The 17,771-nt window shown below is 38.5% G+C and overlaps 1 protein-coding gene across 1 annotated transcript in view; it reads left to right on the top strand.

Annotated features, from left to right (window-relative positions):
* Window positions 1-17,771, top strand: part of LOC117329624 (serine/threonine-protein phosphatase with EF-hands 2-like) — a 92,425-nt gene that overhangs the window by 68,831 nt on the left and 5,823 nt on the right. The window contains exons 6-15 of the mRNA XM_033887648.1: window positions 6,002-6,163; window positions 6,764-6,930; window positions 8,210-8,246; window positions 9,805-9,954; window positions 11,856-11,933; window positions 12,725-12,910; window positions 13,911-14,062; window positions 14,923-15,029; window positions 16,255-16,418; window positions 16,873-16,957. Of these exons, the coding sequence (XP_033743539.1) occupies window positions 6,002-6,163; window positions 6,764-6,930; window positions 8,210-8,246; window positions 9,805-9,954; window positions 11,856-11,933; window positions 12,725-12,910; window positions 13,911-14,062; window positions 14,923-15,029; window positions 16,255-16,418; window positions 16,873-16,957 (1,288 nt within the window). The remainder of the gene's footprint in view (window positions 1-6,001; window positions 6,164-6,763; window positions 6,931-8,209; window positions 8,247-9,804; window positions 9,955-11,855; window positions 11,934-12,724; window positions 12,911-13,910; window positions 14,063-14,922; window positions 15,030-16,254; window positions 16,419-16,872; window positions 16,958-17,771) is intronic.

The following is a 17,771-nucleotide window of genomic DNA, read 5'->3' on the forward strand; positions in this document are numbered from 1 at the left end:
ATAGTCATCATCATCATCATCATCATCATCATCATGTTATTTTTGTAATATTCATATATTTCCAGAAAAAAAAAAACTATGATTTAAAAAACTTTCCAAGCATAGTTATAAAAATGTATATTTTAGCAAGTTCTTGTTAAGGCATATAGGATATTCACATGTGAACAACATATTGTTTAAAGAAGAGTCCTACCATTCTGTACTGTACCTTCACTGAAGAAGAGTTCCAGTTTGTTTGACAATAGCAGCATTTAGAATAACTGTATAGCAAAATTGTTCTCCTCAAAGTTTTTTCTCTTTTTTTGTAATATTCCATGATTTCCACAGCTGTTAACATGCTTTTGTGCGTCTTTATCCTGAGGGAGCTGTTTGTATATACTTTGTAGCAAAAAATATAATAATTCCCTAAAAAGGTCCACAAACTTGTATTGTCTTATTAAGCTTACACTGTATTTTACCACAAATAAAATCTCCCTTAATACCCCCCCCCCCCCCCCCCCCCCCCCAAACCCGCACTTTTGTGCTGACTCCAGAACTTCTTCTTTTTTTTAATGTAGGATATATACTACATGTATCAATTTTTCTTCCATTATAGACATAATATGAAATCTGCATATGGTATAAAAGCAATTGGCTTCAATCAGAGCATCTTACCTGTTGGCTCAGGTGTGATATTGAAACCTGAAGTAATCATCAGAGAAAACAGATTTGCATCTTACCTGGTTAGTGACAGGTGTCTTGGTGTCCCTGTTAACACTATCATAACTACACACTTAATTAGCCTCGTGTATATCTTTGATAACAGGTTGTACTAATTCACCACCCTGACTTTTTTAAAAGTCTTTTTTTTAATATGATAGGATTGTATATCACTGCTGCACTCGAAAATACATTAAACAACACCCACAGTATAAATGTAATTAACATCAACAAGGCGTAGCACAATAAAATTTCTTTTGGATGCAAACTTCATTTAAGCCAAATAAAGCAGCGATGAATTAGTGTACCTGCCATCGAAAACAGTACATATAAAAAAGCCCAGTAGAAACTTAAAATTTCATTGCAGCTGTACTTTAGTGGAGGCTTTCCACATGAAAAGTGTCAAAATAAGATTATCACAAAAATATGAACATTTGCAGTAACAATTTTTTAATCACCTCCGATGACTTCTGTTAAAAAGGGGGCCGTGATAGCTAAGTCAGTTAGAGCGACGGCCACGTTACCTTAGGTGAAGATCCGAGGTGTGTGGTTCGACGCTCCCTTACCATGTCGGTTTGTGGTTCTCAGGAAGTTGAGAAATGGGTTGGTCTGTGCTGTTGTGTTTGTGTCCGTGGGCACTTTACCCTAATTGCTCTGGATGGTATATGACAGGCCTCCCGTATGTTGTTCAGTGAGGCTGTCATCAACTACTACAAGAAGACCTCACCTCAAAATGACCCTGGCTGTTCAAGGGACGATTTACCCTGCAAGCAAGTCTGTCAAAAAGACCAAATTAGAAGGTCACCAAATCTTCTGTAGTTTTGAGTGAGCTGGATTTTAGAGGAATGTTTTAAAAATGCTGTCTGTGTTTCTTCTCTTGTAGTATACCAACAAGCTTGATAGAATCAGACTGCCATTGTATCTGAACCATTCACAACAAGATACAGGATATATGCCTTTGAAATTATAGATTTTTTTTCAAAGTCTTCAAACTATTGAATGCTGCTTTGTAGAACATGAGAAGGTTTTCAAAGAGAATATTTGTTTAATAGATACGAGTTACTGATGATTTGTACACCGAGGGATCCATGATAACTACGTACAAAGCTTTATGAGCATGCGTTTGTTGATGAACACTCGCTCGTAGCCTAAAGGTATGTCTAGATACACAGAGATTCACCGTACGGACTCCTGCTCCGCCGGGAACCTTTGACTGGGATAAAATGGCCTCTTATCTCAACCCCAGCCATTTGATGGCACTAATTGTCTCTTACATGTAGATGAAGGCTTTCGCTCACTACATAATGTCAAAATTGTCACAATACTTGAGTCTTTTCTTCAACGATGGAAGTGATTGGTCTTTGTTAATAAAGTTTAAAGAGTTATATCAAAATATATAACATTGCTGAGCTTCTCGGCTACCAAGCATCTCAGTTGGTCATCTGTAGGGGGCCGCGGTGGCCGAGTGGTTAAGGTGTCCCGACACTTTATCGCTAGCCCTCCACCTCTGCGCTGCGAGTTCAAAACCTACGTGGGGCAGTCGCCAGGTACTGACCGTAGGCCAGTGGTTTTTCTTCGGGTACTCTGGCTTTCCTCCACCTCCAAAACCTGGCACTTCTTTAAATGACCCTGGCTGTTAATAGGACGTTAAACAAAAACAAACCAAACCGAATGGTCATCTGTATTAAGGTCTAGGAAAGATGATTTTCTACCAGGTATGGGTAATTTCTCCATTATAAATCGGGATGGATGTATTGCCATGTGACAAATTATTTCGGTTATGTAATGCAGCATTTAGATATTCAATCTAAAAATAATGCTTTTGTTGGTGACGGTCCCCATTGAGAGGTTCAGCTTACGGTCATCAATCTAAGGTCAAAGTTCATACATTCTATATTCATCAGTTGAGATCTAATTAGTAAGAATCTACATCCAGTCAACCTTTAGATTAAAGGTCAAATGCAATGCAGTTTAGATTCATCCAAATACACATCTATCAAATAAATAAGAATCCATTTATTGCAGCTGTACAGAACGGTTCAAAGGTCATGTGTGTAGAGATTACTGATTCTGAGCTTCATCTTTGACCACAGCGACTTGACATGTTCCTGTGGTCCAAAATGAAATATCTAACCCAAGGGATGACCCCCCTTGGGTTAAATATTTCATCCTGGCACATAGGAATGTGTCAAATCCCTGTGTCTCAGACTTGAAGGTATGGAACCCCAACAAAAGTATCAAAATTGTTCATTTATCTTGATTCCAATTTCAGTAAAAAAACATTTCGTGTTCAACATTGAAACAATGAGATTATTGTATCAGAGCTAGAAGCCAGAGTTTACATGACTAAAGCAGCATACCGTTTACAGATAGAGGTTCTTTGCTGATACAGATTTTAATGTCTATCATAGACAGCATTTCAATTCACATTAGACAAGACAACACTACATGGTGCATTTCTGTATGTTTTATGTGACCTCCTTAATGCTGTGTTTGGTGACTCCCTCCTTAACACTGTGTTTGGTGACTCCCTCCTTAATACTGTGTTGGATGACTCCCTCCATATTGTTGTGTTTGGTGACTCTGTCCTGGTTGTTGTGTTTGGTGACTCTGTCCTGGTTGTTGTGTTTGGTGACTCCCTCCTGATTGTTGTGTTTGGTGACTCCCTCCTGATTGTTGTGTTTGGTGTCTCCCTCCTGGTTGTTGTGTTTGGTGACTCCCTCCATATTGTTGTGTTTGGTGACTCTGTCCTGGTTGTTGTGTTTGGTGACTCTGTCCTGGTTGTTGTGTTTGGTGACTCCCTCCTGATGGTTGTGTTTGGTGACTCCCTCCAGATTGTTGTGTTTGATGACTCCCTCCTGATTGTTGTGTTTGGTGACTCTGTCCTGGTTGTTGTGTTTGGTGACTCCGTCCTGGTTGTTGTGTTTGGTGACTCCCTCCTGATTGTTGTGTTTGGTGACTCTGTCCTGGTTGTTGTGTTTGGTGACTCTGTCCTGGTTGTTGTGTTTGGTGACTCCGTCCTGGTTGTTGTGTTTGGTGACTCCCTCCTGATTGTTGTGTTTGGGGACTCCCTCCTGGTTGTTGTGTTTGGTGACTCTGTCCTGGTTGTTGTGTTTGATGACTCCGTCCTGGTTGTTGTGTTTGGGGACTCCGTCCTGGTTGTTGTGTTTGGTGACTCTGTCCTGGTTGTTGTGTTTGGTGACTCTGTCCTGGTTGTTGTGTTTGGTGACTCTGTCCTGATTGTTGTGTTTGGTGACTCTGTCCTGGTTGTTGTGTTTGGTGACTCTGTCCTGGTTGTTGTGTTTGGTGACTCTGTCCTGGTTGTTGTGTTTGGTGACTCTGTCCTGGTTGTTGTGTTTGGTGACTCCGTCCTGGTTGTTGTGTTTGGTGACTCCCTCCTGATTGTTGTGTTTGGGGACTCCCTCCTGGTTGTTGTGTTTGGTGACTCCCTCCTGGTTGTTGTGTTTGGTGACTCTGTCCTGGTTGTTGTGTTTGGTGACTCCCTCCTGATTGTTGTGTTTGGTGACTCCCTCCTGGTTGTTGTGTTTGGTGACTCCCTCCTGATTGTTGTGTTTGGTGACTCTGTCCTGGTTGTTGTGTTTGGTGACTCCCTCCTGATTGTTGTGTTTGGTGACTCCCTCCTGATTGTTGTGTTTGGTGTCTCCCTCCTGGTTGTTGTGTTTGGTGACTCCCTCCATATTGTTGTGTTTGGTGACTCTGTCCTGGTTGTTGTGTTTGGTGACTCTGTCCTGGTTGTTGTGTTTGGTGACTCCCTCCTGATGGTTGTGTTTGGTGACTCCCTCCAGATTGTTGTGTTTGATGACTCCCTCCTGATTGTTGTGTTTGGTGACTCTGTCCTGGTTGTTGTGTTTGGTGACTCCGTCCTGGTTGTTGTGTTTGGTGACTCCCTCCTGATTGTTGTGTTTGGTGACTCTGTCCTGGTTGTTGTGTTTGGTGACTCTGTCCTGGTTGTTGTGTTTGGTGACTCCGTCCTGGTTGTTGTGTTTGGTGACTCCCTCCTGGTTGTTGTGTTTGGTGACTCCCTCCTGGTTGTTGTGTTTGGTGACTCCCTCCTGATTGTTGTGTTTGGTGACTCTGTCCTGGTTGTTGTGTTTGGTGACTCTGTCCTGGTTGTTGTGTTTGGTGACTCCGTCCTGGTTGTTGTGTTTGGTGACTCCCTCCTGGTTGTTGTGTTTGGTGACTCCCTCCTGATTGTTGTGTTTGGTGACTCTGTCCTGGTTGTTGTGTTTGGTGACTCCGTCCTGGTTGTTTTGTTTGGTGACTCCGTCCTGGTTGTTGTGTTTGGGGACTCCCTCCTGATTGTTGTGTTTGGGGACTCCCTCCTGGTTGTTGTGTTTGGTGACTCTGTCCTGGTTGTTGTGTTTGATGACTCCGTCCTGGTTGTTGTGTTTGGGGACTCCGTCCTGGTTGTTGTGTTTGGTGACTCTGTCCTGGTTGTTGTGTTTGGTGACTCTGTCCTGGTTGTTGTGTTTGGTGACTCTGTCCTGATTGTTGTGTTTGGTGACTCTGTCCTGGTTGTTGTGTTTGGTGACTCTGTCCTGGTTGTTGTGTTTGGTGACTCTGTCCTGGTTGTTGTGTTTGGTGACTCTGTCCTGGTTGTTGTGTTTGGTGACTCCGTCCTGGTTGTTGTGTTTGGTGACTCCCTCCTGATTGTTGTGTTTGGGGACTCCCTCCTGGTTGTTGTGTTTGGTGACTCCCTCCTGGTTGTTGTGTTTGGTGACTCTGTCCTGGTTGTTGTGTTTGGTGACTCTGTCCTGGTTGTTGTGTTTGGTGACTCCCTCCTGGTTGTTGTGTTTGGTGACTCTGTCCTGGTTGTTGTGTTTGGTGACTCCCTCCTGATTGTTGTGTTTGGGGACTCCCTCCTGGTTGTTGTGTTTGGTGACTCCCTCCTGGTTGTTGTGTTTGGTGACTCTGTCCTGGTTGTTGTGTTTGGTGACTCTGTCCTGGTTGTTGTGTTTGGTGACTCCCTCCTGGTTGTTGTGTTTGGTGACTCTGTCCTGATTGTTGTGTTTGGTGACTCCCTCCTGGTTGTTGTGTTTGGTGACTCCCTCCTGATTGTTGTGTTTGGTGACTCTGTCCTGGTTGTTGTGTTTGGTGACTCCCTCCTGGTTGTTGTGTTTGGTGACTCCCTCCTGGTTGTTGTGTTTGGTGACTCCCTCCTTGTTGTTGTGTTTGGTGACTCCCTCCTGGTTGTTGTGTTTGGTGACTCCATCCTGAATTTTGCACTTGGTATGTATTTTGATTATTTTTTACATTCTTTGAATTTCTTTAAATATTTCAGTGTCTACATGCCAAATACTTATTACAACTTCTCCATGCCACAAGAACAGCACTCAAGCAGAAAAGCAACATCAACCATGCTACCATTTCCATCTCTAAACAAATCACGGTGTGTGGTGACCTTCATGGCAAACTCGACGACCTCTATATGGTCTTCCATAAGGTATAAAAAATTTTATCATTCAAAATTTACATGCCTTGAGAAACCGTACTCCTCTATGACAAACATTTTTACTTAGAATGAGGAAATCAAATTTAAACTTATCAATTTTTTTGTGATCTAAAGATATGATATTATCTTATTTTCACAGATAATGTCCCCATATTTTTTTGCTTTTTTACTGTAAATGGAAGTTAAGAGATGTAGTTTCTAATTCAATATCTTGCATCAAATTTTCGTGATCATGTCTATGACCTGCGAATGAGCAAAAATGTCATCCCTGCGGAAATAACCGCATCTGTACCCTCATCATTCTGATTTCAACCTTTAAATTATTTGAGCCATATCATACCCCCATATAAATAGCTTGATTTAATCTGAGATACTTCAAAACCTTAGTAATCAGAACCCTGTTCAAACTGACTACAAATATCCAGACTTCGAATTTTAATTCAAGTCTTGGTTGTGTTTAAGGTTTGAGAATTAAAATAAAATTGAATTAAAATCATAATTCATTGATTCCCAATGAATATATAGCTGTTGTAGAAATGAATGCATGTGTTCTCTCAGGTCCATGCTGTTATTTTTATTTATTTATTTCAGAATGGTTTGCCTTCAGTTGACAATCCATATGTCTTTAATGGAGACTTCGTCGACAGGGGGAATAACTCTGTTGAGATATCTGTGATACTTTTTACATGTTTTTTGCTGCATCCCAATGAAGTGTATATCAACCGTGGTAACCATGAGGATCACATCATGAACCTACGGTATGTTTAACAGTTATCAGTAACATTATTCCTCCATTCGCGGTACCGTAATTATCCTGTGATAAGTCCAGGGGGACAATATGGCAACTTTGTTGCTCTTACGCAAGAGTGTCATGTACTGGAAAATAAAACAATTGTCGGTAGTTGTATTGAACAGCAATATAGTGATATGAGTGGGCTTATTTCCAAGCAAGGGCGAATTGTTGTATAAATACAGTATATATTATATAGTAAAAACATCATTTTTTCCCAATGCTTATTACCAGGTATGGCCTTTTTGCTGGAAAAATACAGTATATGTTACAATGCTCATAGTGAAAATGTCACATGTTCCATCATTAGGCTTATCTATCTGAGGATACGGCATAAAATGAGGTAGTTCAAAGTCTGTATGAGGAGTTCAAATGTACAATAAATGATGGTAAAATGCCTGCAATAATTAGATTAAGACATCTCAATGTTATATGTTTTATGACATTTCAAACATTACTTCAGTATTAAACACTCTAGGAGTTAATGAAAAAAACACATATAACCAGGTTTGAGCCCATACTCGGGAATAAGCCCCACACCCTATTTTTCAAATTTTTTTCTGCATCAGGCCCTATTCGGGGATAAGGCCATGGTGTTAGGGGGATTCTTACTTAAAATTGTTAATTGACACATTAAAGTATTACACGATAGAATATTTAATAGCATTCGCTGTTTTGGTAAAGTTGATATGCATTGAAACATAATCACACAATATATGGCACTCCCTGGCGTATTAAGTTACTCGTGTAATTAAATCTTAAAATACAATAATTATCAATACAATATAGATAAAAACAGGACATCTCCTGGGCTACAAAGGTGTGTCCATGGAATAGGGGTACGACTTTAAAAAAGCTACTCCTGCAAAATAGGTGGACCGATTTTGAATATATTTTGTGAGTACCATATTTGCCATACAATTTTTAAGGCAAAATATAGTGTGTAATTGGCGATGAAATTGGGTTTAAAACCAAAATTGTTTCATTTTTTAAATTTTTAACTATTTGTGCAAAGCTGTCATCAATAATCAGACAATTTTTCACAATTTCTAGCTGTCAAATAACATAATTTTTTCATTATTGTATTGATAACTGATTTTATTATCATGTTGTTAGCACTCCCTATTTTGACAATGTTCTAAGGGCACATATTACAGCAAATATTGTATAGACAACTGTCAGACTATTAATTCATAGATATCTCCTATTATCAAACAACCCTTGGTATTGAGTGTGTTCTATTCCAGGTACGGCTTCGTGAAAGAAGTCAACAAGAAATACTCAGTAAGTACAGTAATATTAGGATTAGTACCATGTACATGTAGGTATGGATCAGTGGTGTAGCTACCGTGTATGCTTGTATGCGAAAGATTCCACAATTTTTTTCTGAAAAACTGAAAAAAATGAGGAAAAAAAAAAAAAACCAAGAGGGAAAGAGAGATAAAAGTCTATAAAGCATCCATATAATTTTCACCTATATGCCACGCTGGTATGGATGACATAAAAATTCTACCCCTTTTAATACAGAAGTATCTGGTACATGTCACAACTGCCGCTTTGTCGAATTTTAACCTGATATTGGAATATATACATCCTACATACCTGATATGGCTATCAATTTGGCTCTTTTTCTACCAAATCTTTCCAGAAAATTGGTAAGTCAAGAAATCTTTAAAAATCTTTAAAAATGGATGAATTTTAGAAAATTATGGTCCATGTCATAATTTCTTTAAAAAAAACCCACTTTTACTTATTGGCTCTAAATGACTCAAATTTTTGATGTGTTGCTAAACAATACAATACACTTTTACTTGAGACTGGAAATTGAAGCGATTGAAGGAAATAGATTTTACAGTATGTATGTTATGGAAAATTCAGAGCTGGTCAAAAGTGGTTCCAAAGGTCAGATGGTGGATATGTGTCAGGAAAAAATATCCCCGGTAATTACAGTATTTAGCAAGGAGACTCCAATCCTAGCACTCTGAATTAATTAGCTCTCTATCTCGTTAACCTTTACTGTGTTCTTCCGCAGGTAACGATAATTACCTGTTAACAATGCTCTACCCATATACCTGTTTCTGTCATTACTCAAAACTATTTATTATATTGGCTGTAAAAATAAATCAGTCAGTGTATTGAATTTGTTTATAATTGATTGCCTGAGATCTACACCCCAAATCAATATCTGTTGTTACAAAACTCATTAAGCTTGATGGCTGATTTCTTTATTTTTTGTTGTTGCTGATATATAGTATTAAATGTACATTATGCAATGTATATATTTACTATCATTTTTCTTTTATATGATTTTAATTACTGAAGCTGTTTTAAATTTAGTATGTAAAAAAGTTTTTCAGTGGGAAATCTCCAGATTCATCTATATCTTGTATATATATAGATATATAGATATATTATTATTCTTTTTTTTATATAAAAGATATATATAGATAACGTGAGACCCCCCTGAGTCTTCCCCCCCCCCCCCTCCTCAACCCCAACCCCAAATCCCCCCCATTTAATTTTATTTGTCTCAAGACCAACTCAATTAGCAGTTCATTATTTATCTCAAGACCATTTCAATTCATCACCCCATGAACTCGACAAAGGCTAGATATTCAAGCCTTAAACAAAACTATTAACTTTTATATTGAGATCAGGTTACAAAGTTGACAAGGTCAGTTAAGGTCAGACTGCAAGACCAGTTTCTTCAACAACTTTATTAATGTATCTTGTATAGAGAAATTATAATCATGACTTTGAGACAGATCTTGAGTAGAATACAAGAGTTATCTCCCTTTTACAAATCTGCATTCGATTCATATTTCACTTCAAATTGTAACAGGTCCATGCCAATAGCATCCTTCGACTTTTTGAAGACCTGTTCAGTTGGTTGCCCCTGGCAACCATTATTGATGACAAGGTGCTGGTTGTCCACGGAGGGTTCTCCAACACAACAGACCTGGACCTCATTGCCAAGCTTGACAGACACAAGGTGAGAGCCCTGGTAAACTCAGGGTAGATAACTCTTGACCAATATATACCTCTCGGCTAAAGAGAACTTTTCCTAAGCTCAACTTTTCCTTAGCTTAGTGTAAGACTAGTCCGGATAAGATCCCTAGCAGAGTCCTTGAAATAACATGATGATTAGGAGCTCTGCTACATTAATTATTGCACTCATGTAGGGACATGGGAATTATACTTAGCATTATATTACTTCAATCCAAAAGCATCGCTGTAACTCCTATACTTCGATAAAAAAAACATCGCTGTAACTCCTATACTTCCATCAAAAAGCATCGCTGTAACTCCTCAATCTAATTAAAATTAGACTTGTAATTTCCGTTCCTCTACGATACACTGCAATACAAGATCTAACGACGCCCCGTAGGAGGTCATCTCAGCATGACCTTTGATCTCAGCCAATCAGCGCGTCGCCTATGAAATTTTCGGTGTGATTTCATTCTTCGGAAGTATAAATACTTACGTAACGTTCCCGAGGTATTCCGATGGTCGATCGCAACGGTAAACAACATGGCTTCACCCACTCCACCTCATCGAGAACACTTCAACAAATTTATATTTTTACAAACGGGTACTGCTTGTGAGATTTTTCATCAATGATACGAAAGAGAGAGAGACAGTGAAGACAGCAGCGTCATATAAAAAGATAGTTTGGTAGGGAATAACGTGTACGGTAACGGTTTTCGAAATCCAGTTGGCAACACAGTCCGTCCTGTCTACTTAGACAATATATAGGTCTTATCGTTTTCTGTTTTTCTTTCAATGTAACGCCCAGATAATTAGCGTAGCCATTTAAGTAGTCTAACAAAGTTGGTGAAATTTTGCGTTTTTCAAATCAAGCGCTGATTTGAGTCTTCAATACTAAGGAGACGCAACCGAAGACTCGTATAAGGCTGTTTGTCATTGGTTGACTGATGACGTCATTGAACAATTAACATTGGCTTATATATAAATCTCAAAGGTCATGCTGAGATGACCTCCTACGGGGTGTCGTTAGATCTTGTATTGCAGTGTATCGTAGAGGAACGGAAATTACAAGTCTAATTTTAATTAGATTGTGTAACTCCTATACTTCGATCAAAAAGCATCGCTGTAACTCCTATACTTCAATCAAAAAGCATCGCCGTTGTTCCTATACTTCAATCAAAAAGCATCGCTGCAACTCCTAGGAGATTGGCAACAAGGTGTTTCCTTGTGAGGGAATATATGTAACCCTGGTAAATACTAGTGGCAATATACTGCTCGGCTAGAGAGCACTTCTCTTTACTCTGATCAGTTGAGTCTAGTAATCCAGAGGTCCTTGGTTCTATCCCTAATAGGGGCATTGAAAGCAATATGATTTTTCATGAAGGTCAACTGAGGTTTCAACCAGATAGTATTTCATTGATCTTTAGAGGTCAAAGGTCACACACTGATTCTTAATTTAGTCGCGTTCTGGGTTATAATTAGACGTGTCAGTCTCGAATAACATAAGGTGGTAGGGTGATTAACCTATCTTAACCCTTAGACCCATAATGGACCTGTCCATCCCTAAGAATGGAAGAGTCTACAAATGTTACTCAGGGATGAAAATATTGCTAGATGACCATCTGCAGAATATTAAACCAGAGTAGATGATGTTTGAATTTTGTCAAAATTTGAGATTTTTTAAGTCACCAGCTTAATTATTGGTTCTTGAAGAAATAATTTAATAAACTTTTTCAGACTATAATATAGTGAGTTACCATTCTGTGAATGTGAATCAGATTTTATCTTTTGAGCTCAAATTAAAATGGCAGGCAATGCTTTATTTGTATACCAAAAAAATAATAACAAACCTCAAACTCCTGAAGGCTGATACATAAATGATGATGAATGTATTGATGTTTTCAGTTTCTGTCCACCCTACATCCATCTCGGGGGTTTGATGATGAAAATCTGACAGAAATGGAACTACTGGAATGGAAACAGGTATATATCATGATGGTGTGAAATTAGGTTAAAGCTCCTAGATATCAAATTGGTTATGGAAGAGTTTGTCCCTTAGTGTATGGTTAAAGACATGCTTGAGGGATTTGAGGTGGATATAACTCTTAAAACAGAAACATTTTGTCAGAGAAACAAATTCTCAAAATGCATTTATCCAGTGTTATATTGGTAATAAGCCCACTCCCTGACATTGAGTTAGAGGTTATATGTTAGCCCTTGTAATAAGCCCACTCCCTGACATGGAGTTACAGGTTATATGTTGGCCCCCTGTAATAAGCCCACTCCCTGACATTGAGTTAGAGGTTATGTGTTGGCCCCCTGTAATAAGCCCACTCCCTGACATTGAGTTAGAGGTTATGTGTTGGCCCCCTGTAATAAGCCCACTCCCTGACATTGAGTTAGAGGTTATATGTTGGCCCCCAGTAATAAGCCCACTCCCTGACATTGAGTTAGAGGTTATAAGTTGGCCCCCTGTAATAAGCCCAATCCCTGACATTGAGTTAGAGGTTATGTGTTGGCCCCCTGTAATAAGCCCACTCCCTGACATTGAGTAAGAGGTTATAAGTTGGCCCCCTGTAATAAGCCCACTCCCTGACATTGAGTTAGAGGTTATGTGTTGGCCCTGCTCCTTTCCCATGGGCTTATTGTAGGATAAATATGGTAATTATGAACATTTACTGACCCACAGTTCCTTTATAAATCTCGAAATCATTGATGTGTTATGTTTATAAATTCTTCATATTCCTAAATTGATTTGTTTTTTTGTTTTCTAGGTTCTGGATCTGCTGTGGAGTGATCCACGAATGCAAGATGGCTGTCTTCCTAACACATTCCGAGGAGGAGGAAGTTACTTTGGGCCGGATGTTACCACAATGATCCTAAACAAGCATAACTTACAACGACTCATACGTTCTCATGAGTGCAAGGTCGAAGGATATGAATATACTCACAATGATAAGGTACAATATTTCTCATCGAAACGACCACCTGAGCACGTTATCATTAATAACAGACTTGTTCTGAGACTTTATGATGTCAATTAAGTTGTCAGTTTTGCCCAGCTCACCTTGCTTGAAGGAATGGTGAGCTTTTTTTGGCATGGCACTGTGTTCTTTCGTCGTCCGTCAGTAATTCTTTTAAATCTTTTCTAGTTCTGAACACCAAAATGGATTACGATGAAATTTGGTCTGGAGCAGTTTGGGCAATAGAGATTCAATATTGTATAAAAGAAGGGTGTGGCTCCCCTCGGCCAGAGAAGTTATATAGGGCTCAATACGGGAAATAGAGGTTAATCTTAAATCACTTCTAGTCCTGATCAACTAAATGGATTTTAACGAAATTCCTGATCAGGCCAGAGAGACAATGCCCAAGAGGGGAAATATAGCAATTTCTTTCAAATCCATACTCTTTCTTACACAAAATGACAGGATTTGGTCTACATTTGGTTAGAACCATTGTTAGGAGAAATTTACAGCTGAAAAAAAAGGAAATCATGAATGTGAGTATTTTGCCATGATTACTGAAATATCCAGGTGAGTGCATGATGCAAGTCCCTTGGGTCTTTTGTCAGGTGTTTACAATGAGGAGTTTTCAGTCAGGTCTGTTTAGAGGTGTTTCTCTAAAAGAAATGGTCTCTTGGGCATAGCTGAAAATCAGATTTAAAAAATTCTCATCCTGAGACTTGGATAAACTGGTCTCAAGCAAATCTGAGTTATATATTCTTATTTAGGAACTACATTTAGTTTTGATTTCCTAATTCTTCATTTCAACAGAATTACCTCCCTTGTGTGTTATGCCTCAAGACAAATGAATATGACATCATTTTGGTTATTACATCACTTTACGTCATTGTCATGCAAGGTGAATAACAGACTAGTAGTTGACAGACAAGATTTGAGCTCTAGGGTATCAGATATACTAGTCTCATGTATAATAAAAACAAACTCATTTATTTTACAGGTCCTGACGATATTCTCAGCCTCTAACTATTACGAGGTTGGCAGCAACAAAGGTGCTTACATCAAGCTGACCGGTCCAGATCTGTCATGTCACATTGTCCAGTATATGGTCAACAAACACTCCACCAAACGCAAAATCACCTTCACCAAAAGGTAACTCCCTAAGTTTTGCTAACCTGGCCCGATAAGATGATTGATCTTATGCTGGTCTGCCAATGATCTTGATCTTAAATCATCACAATCTATCTGGTTTGAGAATTTTATATGGATCATCTGTCGTTTCACTTAATTTTTTTTCAATCTATACAAGTAGTATGAAACAATTTGAATTCTTTGTTGTTTGTTTGCTTACTGCTTTGTCATTGATAGGAGCCGCAGTATCTCAGTCGGAGTGTCGATCACATAACCTCAGGTGAAGAACTGAGATGCGTGGTTCAGCGCTCCCTACTCATGTTGGTTTATGTCTCTCAGGATGCTGGGAAACAGACCAGTCTGTGCTGACGTGGCTGTGTGCTTGGGCAAGACACTTAACCCTAATTGCTCTTGATGTCATGCGACGGGCTTCCCACATGTTGATTATTGAGGAAGTCACCAACTACTACAAGGAGACACCGCCTCTAAATGACCCTGGCTGTTCACATAGCGATAAACCCAGCAAACAAACAAACAAGCTTTTATAATGGCCAGGGCCATTTTGGTGGCTGGATGGGTCTCTTTATAGTAGCTGGTGGCTAAGCCTCAAACTGAACATTATATGGAGGGCCCTTGCATGCTTTCCACAGCAACTGAGGTGAACTGTGAAGTGTCTTCCCAAAGGTCATCACCATGGCATTGCAGGATGGTCCAGTACCAGCCTCATGAAAAAAATGAGATTAAACCACACATCTTTGATCTTCACTCCAGATGGCATTAGATGGATCGATGCTTTACTGACTGATCTATTGTACATTGTCCCCGAATACTTTATTAGATTTTTATACATGCAGACCTTATCTCTTAAGTTTATCTTTTAGGATTAGCCAGGTGGAGAAGATAGCCATGAGGGACCTCAAGAGGAAGATCCTAGGCTGTCAGACAGAGCTGATGACTCACTTTACATCACATGACCCAGAAACTACAGGTAGTTACCATCACATGACCTTGGAAGTACAGGTAGTTACAATCACATGACCTTGGAAGTACAGGTAGTTACAATCACATGACCTTGGAAGTACAGGTAGTTACAATCACATGACCTTGGAAGTACAGGTAGTTACAATCACATGACCTTGGAAGTACAGGTAGTTACAATCACATGACCTTGTAAATACATGTAGTTACAATCACATGACCTTGGAAGTATATGTAGTTGCAAAATATTAAGGCAGAACTTAATAGAATTACTTCATAATGCCATTTATTATTTTAATTATCAATTATTAATTCATTAAACATATTCTAAATTTCAATAATATAATCAAAAACTTTATCTTTTTGAGGTGGTTATAGCATAAAGTATGTAACCTTAATATGATGTCTTCATGATGCAATTTATTATTTTGATATGCCCTTTAAATTTAAAAAAAATAAATTAAAAGCATTATCTTTTTGAGGACGGTAATAGAATAATGTATTGTAACTTTGTATTGTGTAAAAATATACCACAGCCTATTTGTTTTAATCAATCATAGTTGCTGTTTCTTGGAGATGCTGCATCTTTAGATTAACCATGTATCTTAATTCCATATATAGGTCAAGTCTTTTATATCTTAATTCCATATATAGGTCAAGTCTAATATATCCTAATTCTATATATAGGTCAAGTCTTATATATCTTAATTCCATATATAGGTCAAGTCTTTTATGTCTTAATTCTATATATAGGTAAAGTCATCTTTATTCTGTATATAGGTCAAGTCTTATATATCTTTATTCTATATATAGGTCAAGTCGGGATATCTTAATTCTATATAAAGGTCAAGTCTTATATATCTTAATTCCACATATGGGTCAAGTCTTATACATATATCTTAATTCCATATATAGGTCAAGTCTTTTATATCTTAATTCCATATATAGGTCAAGTCTTATATATCTTAATTCCATATATAGGTCAAGTATTATATATCTTAACTCCATATATAGATCAAGTCTTATATATCTTAATTCCATATATAGATCAAGTTATATATATATATAGGTCAAGTTTTATATATCTTAATTCCATATATAGGTCAAGTCTTATATATCTTAATTCTATATATAGGTCAAGTCTTATATATCTTAATTCTATATATATAGGTCAAGTCTTAAGCTGCATGGTTAATGCCTGATGTTCAGGTTTAAGAAGACATTCTCTACTGTAGGTATGATCTCAGTGATAGAGTGGTGTAATGTACTGGAGGGAGTGATGCAGATGGAGTTGCCATGGAGAACGATGCGACCTCACCTGGCGAAGTGTGATGTTAACGGTGCTGTCCTCTACAAGACCACATTCAATGACATGAAGCTGTATCATGGATTTACTGAGGTAACATAGCCCTTTAGGTGTCATTAACATGGGACAGTTGTCTGTAGGGGCCACAACTATTATCAATAGAGGTCACAAATTTTTATAGAGGGGTCATAGTTATAAATATAGGTCACAGCTATTTATAAAGGGGTCAAAGTTATAGAGGTCACATCTATTTATAGAGGGGTCACAATTATGAATAGAGGTCATAGCTATTTATAAAGGGGTCACAGTTATAGAGGTCACATCTATTTATAGAGGGGTCACAATTATGAATAGAGGTCATAGCTATTTATAGATGGGTCACAGTTATCAATGTAGATTTAAACTATTCATAAAGGTCATAATCATCAATAGAGATCACAACAATTTATAGAGGTCATAACGAAAGGATCACAGCTATCTTTAGTTGATATTTATCCTGTGTCAAAGTTGCCATCACCAGCCTGTTATAAACACGTCACTGTTACAGGGCGGTCACAGTATCACAGAGATGCTGTACAGGAACAAGGACAGTCTGGAGACCATCTTCAGGATCTTTGATAAAGACAATTCAGGTAGGTGATATGACACTTTATATAAAGGCCAAACTGGCCGACAATTCAGGTAGGTGATAGGACACTTTATATAAAGGCCAAACTGGTCGACAATTCAGGTAGGTGATAGGACACTTTATATAAAGGCCAAACTGGTCGACAATTCAGGTAGGTGATATGACACTTTATATAAAGGCCAAACTGGTCGACAATTCAGGTAGGTAATGGGACACTTTATATAAAGGCCAAACTGGCCGATAATTCAGGTAGGTGACGGGACACTTTATATAAAGGTCACACTGGCCGACAATTCAGGTAGGTGATGGGATACTTTATATAAAGGCCAAACTGGCCGACAATTCAGGTAGGTGATAGGACACTTTATATAAAGGCCAAACTGGCCGATAATTCAGGTAGGTGATAGGACACTTTATATAAAGGCCAAACTGGCCGATAATTCAGGTAGGTGATGGGACACTTTATATAAAGGCCAAACTGGCTGATAATTCAGGTAGGTGATGGGACACTTTATATAAAGGCCAAACTGGCTGATAATTCAGGTAGGTGATGGGACACTTTATATAAAGGCCAAACTGGCTGATAATTCAGGTAGGTGATGGGACACTTTATATAAAGGCCAAACTGGCTGATAATTTAGGTAGGTGATGGGACACTTTATATAAAGGCCAAACTGGCCGATAATTCAGGTTGGTGACGGGACACTTTATATAAAGGCCAAACTGGCCGATAATTCAGGTAGGTGATGGGACACTTTATATAAAGGCCAAACTGGCCGATAATTCAGGTTGGTGATGGGACACTTTATATAAAGGCC

Source organism: Pecten maximus, chromosome 6, assembly GCF_902652985.1.
Source record: "Pecten maximus chromosome 6, xPecMax1.1, whole genome shotgun sequence".
NCBI classification, from domain to species: Eukaryota; Metazoa; Mollusca; class Bivalvia; order Pectinida; family Pectinidae; genus Pecten; species Pecten maximus.